The 14,825-nt window shown below is 37.2% G+C and overlaps 1 protein-coding gene and 1 pseudogene across 1 annotated transcript; one reads left to right on the plus strand and one right to left on the minus strand.

Annotated features, from left to right (window-relative positions):
- The first annotated feature begins 620 nt into the window (after positions 1–620).
- Positions 621–1,632, plus strand: LOC114405986. Its single transcript, XM_028368520.1, has one exon. It carries the CDS (start codon positions 795–797, stop codon positions 1,329–1,331), a length of 537 nt encoding a protein of 178 aa, XP_028224321.1. The 5' UTR covers positions 621–794; the 3' UTR covers positions 1,332–1,632.
- A 1,888-nt stretch (positions 1,633–3,520) lies between these two features.
- LOC114405987 lies at positions 3,521–13,449 on the minus strand (annotated as a pseudogene).
- Positions 13,450–14,825: the final 1,376 nt, after the last annotated feature.

The raw sequence follows: 14,825 nt of genomic DNA on the forward strand, positions 1-14,825 counted from the left end.
GGTGAAGATTACATTATATCTTAATTAAAAAGCCCCTCGTGTAATTTTTTTTTGGGTTTGAAGTGTGAAAAATATATAGACCTACCAAACTTTTGTACTGAGGTTTGATTGTTTATTAATTTTTTTTTTATATATTTAACAATATTACTCCGTAGATAATTCCTTTGAAATGCTGATAGAAGTAAGCATTGATTCTCCTTTTATATATATGGTGAGAAATCCAACTCTTATTAACACATTATAAATTAAATACAATATTGTTTGAGTTTTTGATTGGATCACAATAAATAATAAATTTTTTTCTTAAATATTTAACGCACTTGTATGATATTAGGATTTGAACTCGAAGTTTGTAGTTAAATTGAAATAATTCTGTGCCGTTAATCAATGTGTTTAGTTTGAATGTTTTTTTTTAATATTACATTACATTTTTGGAAAAAATAACGCATGCCTTATTGAACTACACAAGCATGTAGTCTGATTGATATTTTGCTTAAAGACAATATATATAATAAGGTGAGAGAAATGGTCAAAGCAGTTAGGTACAGAAAATTGGAACCTTTGTCCTTAAAAAGTGTGAAGTTTAATACCGATTATTGTCAATAACCAAGTTGCATAGTCTAGGCACACTGTTGCATATAAAAAAGATATTCAAGCTATTATGATTTCATAGTTTGTAATTGCCACTCATACTTGAACCAGAAAACCAAGCTTAAACCTTCTCCTCCTATCTTCTTCTCTGCAAATTCAATCAGTCAGTGACAACAACCTAGTACGGTTCCAATCAACCAAAGATGGTTAATACAAAAACCGAGGTACCCCAGAAGAGTGTCCTTAGTATCAAGCAAGATGACAAGTTCTTCTGCAGGCTTCTTTCAAAGGAAAGTTCAATGTCCAACCCTTCTTTCAGAATAGCCCTTGCTGTGCCATTTGTGTGGGAATCTGAGCCTGGCACCCCAAAACACAGGTTCTCAGAGGACACACTCCCTCCTCTAACTCCTCCACCTTCTTACCATTTTAGCACTATCAATAGCTACAAAAAGAAAGAGAAGAAGCACTCATCAAAGTCTAGTCTCTTGCTCACAATGCTACCAAAGCTGAACCTCATCAAGAAAATGATTCTCTCGTCCTCATCATCATACCCTTCTTCATGGCCCTCATCATCTTCAAGCTCCTCCAAAGTTGTCCCTATGGCTAAGTTTGGCAAGAAGAAGCTCTTAAGCTATGGATCATCATGTAATGATTTCAAGGGAGATTGTGAAGGAGTTGGTGGTGCTAGTTCACCCTCTTCCAAATTGTGCTTTAGCATTCCTCGTGCCACCTGCAGTTAAGACAGTGAGTTCTAAGGTTTTCTTAAGCTAATTCAATTAAGACTTGTCATTATAGTTTGGATCTGGAGTGGACAATGTGATTCTTATATAGTATTTCTTTGTAAATTTTCTAGCTAATATTCTTCTTCATGTTTAGAGGACAATCTATTTTCTATGCTAGAATTTGTCTTGGGAGTTTTGTCCTCTCAAATAATTAACAAGCTTGCTTCCAAAGCGTGTGAGTGTATCTTAAAAACATTTTGTGTAGTTTGAAACGATCATTGTTTTTCCTTATTTTTTCTGTGCTTAGAATGTGCCAAAAGAGAATGGTGTACATTACTTTTGTGGAACTTCATGTTAAGCAAGAAATGTGGTATTGTAGTGGTGGTGATGAACTTATTATAAACACATAATAAACGAGATTAATTAAGAGCTAAACATTTAGTGGTAGAAAGTTTATTAGTTCTCTTGCAGCTTGATGCGCTTTAAGAATTTGATTAACATGTACACAATTACGTACACTACCCTTTTACTTGGGGGAAGGGGAAGAAGAAACACCTTAATCAGCATCTTTGACTAATGCTTTATCTTTTCACCAATAATGTTACTATAGAGAGTTTGCTTTGTCTGTCTTAATGATTTTATTTATTGCAAAGAGCAAGAACTGGTGGAAATTACTTAATTAACTTGGTGAACCAAAGTTTAAAGATAGAAAATATGTTGCATAATTCCAAATTCAAGATATATGCTACACGTTTCAGTAAGGGGAGTTACAAAATGGCACTTATAAATAACCTATTAATTGCAGAAGTTACAATCATGCTATCAATTTGGCTTGAATTTGCTGTGTCGTGTTGGTAAAGGAAGATTACATATACTATAGGTTTTCTTTTGGTTCAGCATTTCTCTTGTGTCACGGTCACGGATTCTTATACAAACCATCAACTCATGAACGGACATATCTTCATGCTAATGCAATAATTAAATGAATAAAATGCTATTTGCACAACACTTAATACCAATCAAATACACATTTAACATTACATCAGATAGGTAAACAGTAACTACTTTTGTCTTTTGTCTATTTACTTTAATCAATAATACCTAAAAGAATTGGTCATCACGAATTTTACAATGTATTATAATATGGTTCAAAAAAATACAAAATTAGTTAGTTAAAAATAACATCTATGTACCGACATTTTAATATATATGATGCATTATCACATTGCCAGAACGAGAGATTGGAACATACCAAACAAATTGAAACTTGTTCGAACTTGCTTAAGCTAATTTGTCGGCAGAGAAGCTGCTAGTGACTTTATCTTGTCCCTGGTTCCATGTGCATATGGGCCATATATTGTATAGTATATTAGTAACATAATTAACTATTACTAATAACCGTGACACTTTCATAATAATTCTAGAAAAAGGAACGGAATAATATATAATTAAATGGTCCCTTGAGATTTTCCAGAGATCGAAGAAGATTGCTAAGAAGTCATCAACCTTAATTTCAGATTTTTCTTTTCCCTGTTCACCCGGCAAAAAAAGAATATTCTCTTCCCTTTGTTTGTTTCGACCAGTTAAAATGCTACACACAAGGCTCCCCTGACTTTCAGCTCCATTATATGTGATTGTAATTCATATTAAAATATATATATATATATATATATTTAATTTCTTAATTGTACTTTTGGTTGGTCTTCCTGGTTGCAATTGTATACTTTTGGTCCTCGGATTCCAATTGCATAAACTAGGTACTCTAATATCATAATTATCTGATTTTGGTTTCTTATTGATCTTTTGTTAACTGACATGATACTAGATGATGATGTTACAACTGATTACGTGATGCTTGACACGTATGCCAATAAAAAACCAAAATCACACCAATGTGATACTTAAAAACCTACTTCCTATAGTTGAAACTTAAGAGTAAAATCTCACAATTATAGTACCTAAAAGATTAAAAGTGTAATCAAGTCTTTATTTATTCACTTACAACTCAAGTTTTATATATTATCTTGGCCCCACCAACTGAAGAAATATTTTATTGGAGACAAAGGAAGAAAACTAGACCAATTTGGACAAGAAGAAAAGCATAGTCATAAGCTTCTGCAAGTTAGGACTTAGGATGCATAACTACTTTTTTCAAGGCATATCTAAATCTGCTATTTCATTCATCACTTAATCTGTGGCTGTGTTTGCAAATCAAAATTTTACAATAATATCCATGATGGTCCAAAAATATTGACTTGAATATTTTCACTAAATTGGTATGATGTATATCAGGTACATAGATAATTACAAAAGGGGAAAAATGGCTATGTATCCTATGATCAGAATAAGGTAGAAAAGGATTATTAATGCTAAACTTAACATGATCTTAGGGCTTCTTCATCGATTCTGGTCACCTGATGTATTGCATTTGCCAAGTAATCCACATTGCTAGAGGTCACACCGGACATGCTGCAAGTATCACCAAGGAGTTATATAGGAAGAATTAGAATATTCTCTAGAGCAGTTATAACTATCATACTAACAAAGGAAGATAAAACAAATTGAGAATTTAATTATAGTAACCATGGTTGAATTGTTAGTATTTCCTTTGAAGAATACCTCATTCTTCCATCAGGGGTCATGTATATATGGAACAGCTTCTCCAGCTGTTTAACCTAATCAGGGGTTAGTCCAGAAAAACAGAACATGCCAACCTGCATTTGAATATGCATCAAAGTGTAAAACTGTGTGCTCATGATATAATATGATTCTTCAAGCATATGGTAACTGCATATACAAATTACAGAATCAAACATCCAAAACCTGATCAATTATATGCTCCCAATTGAAAGATTAATGCAAGTTCTCAAGACAATACCGCAAGGAAGTTGGCATAGTTTGAATCCGTTTAGCCATGACCTTCAAACACAGCATTGCCATCAAATGTGATTAGATCCTCAATCAATTTACAAAGGGAAAGGTAAAAAAAAAGTGTTGAAAAACTGAATATTACCTTTATATCTTTCCTCCAAAGCGTTTCTGTATTTGGGTATCGCTTAATATCATAGTAACTAGTGAAATACCCTGAAAAGGAATGCTGCTATACATTGCATGGGACATCAATTGTAGTTGGCTTTTTAGTGCTGCTACTCGCTTTATACTTTGGCACAAAACACTGTTGTAGATTTTAATGTAGATCAGTAAAGCTGAAAAGAACATAAGAAGCGAAATAGTAAAACACAATGGCGACATTATGACAAAATTGAGCTTCATGTCATACTCATATCATAATATCATGTACTTGATCCTTGCCTAAAAAATGCATCATGTAACATATTTTACATCTAACTTTTATTTTACATATAATAGAATATGCTCTGCCTCTAACTTCTCTTACCTAAGACAACCAGCTTTATGTTCAGATAATCCCATGTTCTTAGCGAATGATTGAGCACAACCTATCAAATGTCCATCTTCAAGGAAAATTCGAAGTGCTATGGCATCCTTGTCAAGATCCCCACTTGAAAATCCTTGATAAGCCATGTCAAAGAAGGGAAAATGATTTTTTGCCTGAAAAATAATTAGTAAAAATATTATAATTGATTTAGGCTTATGGTACAAATCAATAATAAATCATCTCATTTGTCATTATCACCTTGAACTGGAGTGATATTTCTCTCCATTGTTCCTCAGAAGGATCAACACCAGTTGGATTGTGTGCACAAGGATGAAGCAAGAAGAAAGAACAATCTGGTGCATTCTGAAATTACCAACACAGAAAAAACACAGAAAATTAGAGGCTTCTTTATACCAATGTTGCATTAGGAAATATAACATTGTCAAGTTAAGCTGATTTTCAAGTTAAACCCAATCTGTGTTGCAACAAAAATCATATTTCCAAGGTCAACATTAAATGTATTTCTTTTACCATGATAATATAGCGTATTAGATTTGTCTGAGAGACAAGACAAGAAGCATCCAATGAAAGACAAAGCATATTGTCTATTCTAAATACCAAAGTTAGTATTATTTCATCTCAACATCATGAGTAACTTTGATAAATACTATTCTAATACCTTGACATCATTTAGGAGTGCAGCAAAATCTAAACCCTTTGTATCTGGATGATAGTAGTGGAAGGTTTTGACTGGAATTTCAGCTTGTCTCCATATATTGTGGTGACTACAGCATACAAAATTTGTGCTTTAGATATTAAAAAAATGTGTATATCTGTTAGCTCTTTGGCAAGTGTACCAAATTGCTCGTAGTAATAATCTCTCGGTAAGCCGAGTGTCGTACCACAGGATTTTATTGCACTTAGGTGATGTATTTTTCAGTTTGTAAATTGTAAAATTCGTGTATAAAATTAAAGACAATCTAAATCTAAGAAATTTAAAATTTAAAATAAAAGATAAAGATAATAGATAAGATAAGATAAAAGATTTAAAGATAAGATTAAAAGATAAAATATTTAAATTGCGATAAAGGTAACTACTTCTACGAAATTCAAATAAATAAAATCTAAATCTACTAAATCTAAATGCTTACTCCTAAAATCCAACAGTAAAATAAGGAATAACTACTTCTAAGAAAAACCAACAATAAAAATAGGGAATAAAATCTATATATTAAAATCGCTAAAACCTGACAAGTCTAATTAGCCTAGATATATGGGTTCTGGATTTATCTATTATCAATACCAGTGAACTAATTCTGCCCCACATCTATCCATCTACTTGCCCCTGATGCCTCATGATGGCGGCATGGTCAGTGAAAATGATGACCCTTGATCCTATCAAGTAAGACCGAAACTTTTCTAAGGCAAAAACAATGGCCAGTATCTCCTTCTCTGTAGTGGCGTAATTTAATTGCGCCTCGTTTAGGACCTTACTGGCATAATATATGGCGTGAAAAACCTTGTCATGCCTTTGTCCCAGAACTGCACCTACTGCATAGTCACTAGCATTACACATCAATTCAAAATCCTTGCTCCAATCTAGGGCAATCATTACTGGTGTCGTGGTGAGCCTATGCTTCAGTGTCTGGAACGCTGCTGAACAATCTTTATCAAACTTAAAGGCTACATCTTTGTTTAGCAGATTACTTAGGGGCTTGGCGATTTTTGAGAAGTCCTTAATGAACCTCCTATAAAAGCCAGCATGCCCCAGGAAACTTCTGACGCCTTTGACATTCAGTGGTGGTGGCAACCTCTCGATGACGTCTATCTTTGCTGGGTCAACTTCTATGTCTTTACATGAGATCTTGTGACCCAAAACAATACCCTCTCGAACCATAAATTGGCATTTTTCCCAGTTCAATACCAAGTTGGTTTCGACACACCTTTGTAATACCTTTTCTAAATTATCCAAACAAGTTTCGAATGAGGGCCCAAAAACCGAGAAGTCGTCCATGAAAACTTCAACACTCTTCTCCACCATATCTGAGAATATGGCCAGCATGCACCTTTGAAATGTAGCTGGTGCATTACACAATCCGAATGGCATTCGCCTATAAGCAAAAACACCATAAGGGCATGTAAAGGCCGTCTTTTCCTGATCCTTGGGATCCACCGCGATTTGATTATAACCTGAGTATCCGTCCAAGAAACAGTAGTATGCTTGCCCTGCAAGTCTTTCCAACATCTGATCCATGAAGGGCAATGGAAAATGGTCCTTCCGGGTGGCTTCGTTTAACTTGCGGTAGTCAATGCACATCCGCCAGCTTGTGACAGTTCGTGTGAGTCCAGCCTCTAACAACTTAAGCACTTCCTTCCTTACTTCTTCTTTCATAATCGGATTCAGACGTCTCTGAGGTTGTCGAATAGGCTTGTAATCGTCCTCCATCATTATTTTATGCATGCAGTACGAAGGACTGATTCCCTTCAAGTCAGATATATGCCATCCGATTGCTTCCTTATGCTTCCTCAGGATGTCCACCAACCTGTTCTCTTCTGCCTGTGTCAGTGCATTACTAATTACTACAGGTTTGGTGTCACCCTCCAAGAAAACATACTTTAAATGCTTAGGCAATACCTTTAATTCAACCTTCTTTTTCTCGGGCAGAGCCTCTTTCTCTAATGTCTCAAAATAGGCTTCTTTCTCAGGAATGACTTCTTGTCGATCCAAGTCTTCCAAGCAAGCCTTGAGATCCTCTTCTTCTTCACTGGTGAGACAGTCCATCTTATTGACTATTGCTTTCTCTAGTGAAGTGTGTGGTGTATCCAGAATATTGACGTTATCTTCCTTGTCAATCTCTTCTATCTTGAAGCACTTCCAACCTTCCCGTGGATACTTCATTGCTTTAAAAAGGTCGAAAGTGATCTTCTGATTGTCAATACTCAGTTCCAAGCTTCTGTTCCCCATATCTACCACGCAGTTGGCAGTCAACATAAAGGGTCTGCCTAAGATAAGGGGAATTTTTGTGTCCTCATCGATGTCCATGATGACAAAGTCCACTGGAAAAGTGAAGTGGCGAACCTTGACTAGGACATCTTCTACCACCCCGTATGGTCTCGTAATTGAGCGGTCTGCCAATTGAAGTGTCATTCTAGTGGGATCAATTTTCAGATTCCCAATTCGTCGACACATTGATAAGGGCATCAAATTGATGCTTGCCCCTAGATCAATGAGGGCTTTATCTACCGCTTCTTTTCCTATAGTGCATGGGATGGTAACGCTTCCGAGGTCCTTGAACTTTTTAGATAGCTTCCTTTGAATGATTGCGCTACAGTTGCCTCCTACTACAATGTTCTCGTTGTCTATATATTTCCCTTTCTTAGTGATGATGTCTTTCATGAACTTAGAGTAGAGGGGCATCTGTTGTAAGGCTTCCCCGAATGGGATGGTGATCTCCAGTCCTTTAAATATTTCTAAGAAACACTTGAAGTAGAGCTCTTTATTCTTCTTGGTTGGCACCTTAGGATACGGAAGATCCTGCGGCAAGACTGGCGATTCTTCTTTCTTAGCTTCTCTTGCCTTTTGACTCTTGGTTTTAGGTGATGAGATCACCTTCTCTTCTTCCTCTAGCTTCCCTTCCTCTTGAATTTCTTCTTTCTTATCCTCAGTTTCCTCGTCTTTTGTCATCGTTCTTGCTTTTTGAGCGTTCTTTTGTGCTTGAGTCATTACCGCTTTACACTCTTCTCTTGGTTTCTTCTCAGTATTAGCCCCAAAAGTTCTTGTGGGCTTTTCAGCCCTTTCCTGGGCTAGCTGGCCCAATTGTGCCTCCAGGTTTCTGATAGCTGCATCTGTGCTCTTTTGATGTGATCTCGTCTCCTGGATGAATGCCTTTGTCTCCTGAGTGAAACTTTAGAGTATTTCCTCTATACTGAGAGACAACTTTTCTTGCTGACTCGGACCGTGACTAGGGTGTTGGTATGGTGGTTGAGGCCTAGGCTCCTTGTACCGATTTCGTTGATTTCTCCAGCCGGAGCCTTGGTTAAAGTTTCTTCCCTTGTTAAATCCTGGTGGTCCGTTATTGTATCCAGACGAGTTTCCTTGGTAGTAGCCTTGGAAACCTTGGCGATTAGGATTGCCCATGTAATTTATTTCTTGAGAGGGCTTATGTTGGATTGCGCATTGTCCAGGCTCATGTGTCCCTCCACATGTGGGACATCCCTCTACTTGCAAAATAGGGGAATGAGAAATATTCACTGCTTGCAGTTGTTGGGGCAATTTGTTAAGCGTCTCTGTAATAGCTTCTAGTTGTCTGGATATCAACTTATGTTATGCCAGAGTTGCGTCTTGTGTATTAAGCTCTAGGAGGCTTTTCTTTGTTGGGACATGAGAACGGTCACGAAGGATAGCCTGATCGCTAGCTGCCATGTTCTCAATGAGTTCCATCGCTTCCTCGGGTGTCTTTAACTTAATTTTTCCTCCCGCGGATGCGTCCAGTAATTGCTTCAATTGAGGTCGTAATCCGTCAATGAAGATGTTTAACTGTACTGGCTCGCTATATCCATGAGTGGGCGTTTTCCTTAACAATCCGTGGAAGCGTTCTAAGGCCTTGCTAAGGGATTCATCTGGGAATTGATGGAAAGATGAGATTTCTAGTTTCCCTTCAACTGTCTTGGATTCAGGGAAGTACTTTTTCAGAAATTTGTCTACAACTTCTTCCCAAGTCCTAAAGGTGTTGCCCTTAAAAGAATGCAACCATCTTTTTGCCTCTCCCGCTAACGAGAAAGAAAAGAGGCTGAGGCGTAGCGCTTGTGGTGGAACTCCCGCTATCTTAAACGTGTTGCATATTTTTATAAATGAGGCTAGATGCGTATAAGGATCCTCACTTGGGAGACCATGGAAGAGGTTCCCCTGAATCAGCTGAATGAGAGAATGAGGGTACGAAATATTAGGGGCTTGAACCTCTGGCGGTGTGATACTTGTGAAGAATTCAGGAGTAGTAGTCTGACAGAAATCTTCTAAGGTAACCCTACGTACTGGTTCTCTGTCCATTTGAACGTGATTTGGAGAGAGAGGAGGTGAAGTATCTATGTCTTGCTCCCTTTGTCTTCTCGCGGCGTTGTTACGTCCATAGGTAGCTTCGATTTCTAAGTCTATGGGAACGATAGTAGACTTACCTCGCATAAAAACATAAGGTTATACCCGTGTAATTTATGGAGAAGGAAAGAATGGGGAAAGAGGAGTGGTGAAAGAAAGATTGGCCAAAAGAATGGCCAAGAGATAGAGGAGGGGTGAAAGAAAGAATGGCCAAGAGGGAAACAAATTACAAACTGATAGTATGACACTTAAATGCGAAAACAAAATCCACGACAACGGCGCCAAAAACTTGTTAGCTCTTTGGCAAGTGTATCAAATCGCTCGTAGTAATAATCTCTCGGTAAGCCGAGTGTCGTACCACAGGATTTTGTTGCACTTAGGTGAAGTACTTTTCAGTTTGTAAATTGTAAAATTCGTGTATAAAATTAAAGGCAATCTAAATCTAAGAAATTTAAAATTTAAAATAAAAGATAAAGATAATAGATAAGATAAGATAAAAGATTTAAAGATAAGATTAAAAGATAAAATTAGAAGATAAAATATTTAAATTGCGATAAAAATAACTACTTCTACGAAATTCAAATAAATAAAATCTAAATCTACTAAATCTAAATGCTTACTCCTAAAACCCAACAGTAAAATAAGGAATAACTACTTCTAAGAAAAACCAACAATAAAAATAGGGAATAAAATCTATATATTAAAATCGCTAAAACCTGACAAGTCTAATTAGCCTAGATATATGGATTCTGGATTTGTCTGTTATCAATACCAGTGAACTAATTCTGCCCCACATCTATCCATCTACTTGCCCCTGATGCCTCATGATGACAAGCCTACCTTAATTACCTATCTTCCAAATGCCCTTTGCGAAGACTCAATAACTAACATGCATTAAGTTTACATTCTAGATGTTTGCTAAAGCATGGGCATTGAGGCATTAAGTCATGCTAACCCAATGATTTCTTTCTTTTATTGTTCTATTAAGCGTTACCCTCTCCTGAGCGGCCTAACCCTTAAAACCGATTCACGCATTCATTCCTTATCCCTAATTAGGTTTTATCCTCTCCCGAGTGGCCTAAAGACTAACAGAAAGCAAAGTCCGAGATGCAGAATATGCAAGAAAGAAAAGCAGATAAAAGAAACTGGAAGGAAAAACCCTCTAAAAGATAACCCGATAATTTCCTCCTTTTAGTGTTCTCTTAAGCGTTACCCTCTCCCGAGTGGCTTAACCCTTAAAACAGATTCAAGTATTCATTCCTTACCCCTAATTAGGCTTTACCCTCTCCCGAGTGGACTAAAACCTAACAGAAAGAAAGTTCAGAGATACAAGATGTAAAAAGAAAGAACAGTAAATAAATAAAGAACCTGGAGGGAATTCCTCTTTTTATTGATAACTCTTGAAATGCTCCATACATCATTGGCTTTTTAGGCCTGCCAGACCCTAGCTAGGGGGTTTAGCCACTCATAGTCACGAGAGCTTTACAATGAGAAGGGGGTGAAAGAAAGATAATAAGAATATAAGAAAAGGGAAGGAAAAGGAGAAAACTGAGTGTCAGAGGTCTGAAAACTGAACTCTCAGGAAGTGTCCTCGTTTTCCTATGCTGACTCTCTTATTTATAAGTGTAAACTTGGGCTTGGGCCTTCGTAGTCTCGCTGAGCGTGAAGCCTCGCGCTCAGCGCCACGTCGCGCTCAGCGCCACTTGCGCTTAGCGCGTGTCGTGCGCTTAGCGTCTTGCCTTCTTGCGCGCTGGGCGCGTCCTGCGCTTAGCACCTTGCCGGACTTGGACTTCTTTTGATTTTCTTCTTTTTTTCTTTATTTTTGTTCCTTTTTACTTGTTGTACCTCCCTTTTTCACATCTGCTATCAAAATTCGAATTTAATTAAATCTTTCCAAATTAAAGCATAAATAACTGCTAAATAATTAATTCTAAGTTAATTTTAGACTGATTTTTCACTATTAATTCACTATTATTTAGCAGTTATTAATATCTCCAAAAGAAAAATCCAATGGGAAAAGTACCTACTTGGACCAGGTTGGATCTGGTAGATACATTTGAGAATCAGGATAGAAATGCCTTTGAAATTTGGCAAAAAGCCGACATGCACCAGATCCAGACAGAGATGGAACTCCTGCAAACAATCCTTCCCTTACAACATTTGAATCATTCCCGTATGCTAATCTAAATCTCACACTCCTGAACAAATTTTGATCTGACTGCAGAAGCGTTTAACTCCCTGTCAATGAATAACGTTAAACTCGTTTTTGAGAAGTAAAAAATATTCATAGAAGCACTAATGTTACTAGAGTATGATACAAAAATTCAGTAGTTATATTATAACGAAACAATAACATGATATATGGAAGAGAGGACTTTAGTATTGCAAGAAATATGCAATTAGCATAAAAAATTGATTTGACATAGTTGTTGTCAGAATTAAATTAGAAGGAAATTGAACTCCACCCACCATTAATTTATCCTTGAAGGGGCTTTCTCTACCCTAATTTTGATTGGATGAACCAAGAGATGACACAGATTATGTAAACTAAATGTCTGAATGAAATCAATATGCTGCAAATTGTAGTACTGTTTTCTAGTACCAAATCCAAATGGTATCTACGAGCTATCAGTACAGAAAAGCACCAAAAATAAATTGCACTAATATATATATATATATATTGTTTCTATTTAAAGAAAAACTGCAGGAAAATTATAACAAATTAGCTATGACGACCATCACAGTGCTTAAGATAGTAAACCAGCTTGTTTTGTATCTAGTGTTGCTATAGGAAAATAATAAATAAATACAGTCCAAGCTAGTTGATCTTATAATAATATTCTTGAGTTGTTGAGAACGTGTAGTCCATCATATTTCAACCCACAGAAATGAGGTTCTCTATATATATAAACCCAACTTTCTTGGCAACAAAATGCACTTTTATTTATCATGATTTGTCATCAACTAGATAAAGCAAGACATAGCATGATAGAATCAATTTCTGGAAAATCCAAGAGTACTCACTCCAATTTACATCTCTGAATCTTCGTCTCTGCATCACGTACGCTTTGAGGAACGAAAGGTTTGCCATCATCACCCCTGTAACTTCCCTTACAAAGTAAAGAAAAACGACATGAAAAAAGAAAAATCAAAATTGATTGCAAAATATGGAAGATGAATTAATATATGATGATTAGATATAGCTATAAGTACTTACTATTCCTAGATTGATCTTGTGGGGAAAAGGGTCAGCTAGAAATGCCTCGTTCACGCTAACAATTGGGTCCTTCGGTGCTGGTCTCACATGGTCCCACCAATCACGAGCAATAGCACACAAGAAGTTGATAAAATCTTCTGGCAATTCTTCCATTGATGCACCTCAACATAATGTTATTAGTTATTACAATTCCCTATTATATGCTGTGAGCACAGTGAAATGTTGTTTCGTTTTATTGGAACAAGAAAAATGCTTTTGAATGGTTATATATGAAGAAGAAGATGGTGATATCGGTGAGTGAGGAAACTTTCCCTTGCCCTGGTTTTGCCATTGGTATTTTCAAGGAAGCAACAAGGAAGTTCGGAACAAGATTGAATCGAAGTCATAAAGAGAGTGAAAAAGTGGAATGATTTTAATGAAAGAGAGGGTGAGTATTTTGTTGGCTTCAAAGGAGTGTATTGTAGGAAGAAAGGGAGTGTGGACAGTTTAAGAAAAAAAATAATGTTCGAAAAAAAATCATTTAAGTCATAATCAAAATTAAAATAGGGAAGGGGATTATAATCAGAAAGAAATGGGAGCGGATATATGTTAGAAACATAACCACAATATGCTATGTTAACTACACTAAATAGGTATTTCATAATTCTTCTCTACTGATAGCATATTTATAGTTGAACATATTGCATGATTATGGCCCAACATTGGCCACCTACCACTACACGACTAACAATACTGCATTGAAATAGTTACAAAGGAAATGGATGATGGATAAAAGGCAATAACAGAATGATACATGATGGGATATTCTCCAGCTGTTATATGGGACACGTAATCACGTAAATGGATGGACTTCTCAATTGTCTTCTTGGTCTGTTATGGGACATGTTACAACTGGTGTTGCTATCATTATTCACCGCTGGAAAAGTCAATCTTGTCCTCAAGGTTGGGTAATAAAAATAAGCTGAAACAGGGGTGATTTTAGAAAACAAAAGGTATGTTAGTGATGTTACTTTGTTTGCGGGCTGGTTTGGGCCTAACAATGATAATGTCTGAATAAGCAGGTGGTGTGTGTGACCCATGGCACGAAACTGCCAAGGAGAGGATTGTGTTTGTGACCCGCGCTGTGGAGCAACCAAGGAAAGCGTTAAAAATAGGTGGCGGAGATGATGGTGGAGGCGGTGACTTCGGTGGTGGTGCATGGTGGCGGATGTGGCGACGAACGTCAACGTTGATGACGGACAGAGCAGGAGGTTGAGGGACGACGACGAGAACGACAGGTCCAAGAAGGAGCTCGACAGAGACAAAGAGGGAGACCGTGACTGCGAACGATCCTTTGGCCATCACAGGAACGAGAGGGAGAGAAACTGAGAGAGGAGAGACAGGGTTGTCGGCTATGGAAGGAGGTTGAAGCGGCATGCTCGAGCATGCGTAACTTCATTGTGTGGCTGAGACTGATGCGCTTCTTGGTGTCCATGATAGTGATGAAAGCGGAGCGAAGACTCGAGAGGTCAATTTCTGTATTCAGTAGCTCTATTGTTAAGGTCTCCATAGGTGGTGGTGCGTCTGTTGGGAATGAGTTGGGAGAAAAGGAAGTGGGTATGAGAGCGAATAGCCGGTCAAGGATGACGTCAAGCTTGACGGTCATTTCTAGAGTCTTGGTGGTCATCTCCAAAGTTTGGGTGGTCATGGTGGATAGGTGGTATACAACCTCTTCAAGGCGGTCTAGGGTGGCCTGGTGACTGTAGTGAGTGGATATGATTGAAGGTAGGGGTTTCGGCATATAGAGACAGCCATGGGAGACAATCA

This window comes from Glycine soja, chromosome 3 (assembly GCF_004193775.1).
Source record: "Glycine soja cultivar W05 chromosome 3, ASM419377v2, whole genome shotgun sequence".
NCBI lineage: Eukaryota > Viridiplantae > Streptophyta > Magnoliopsida > Fabales > Fabaceae > Glycine > Glycine soja.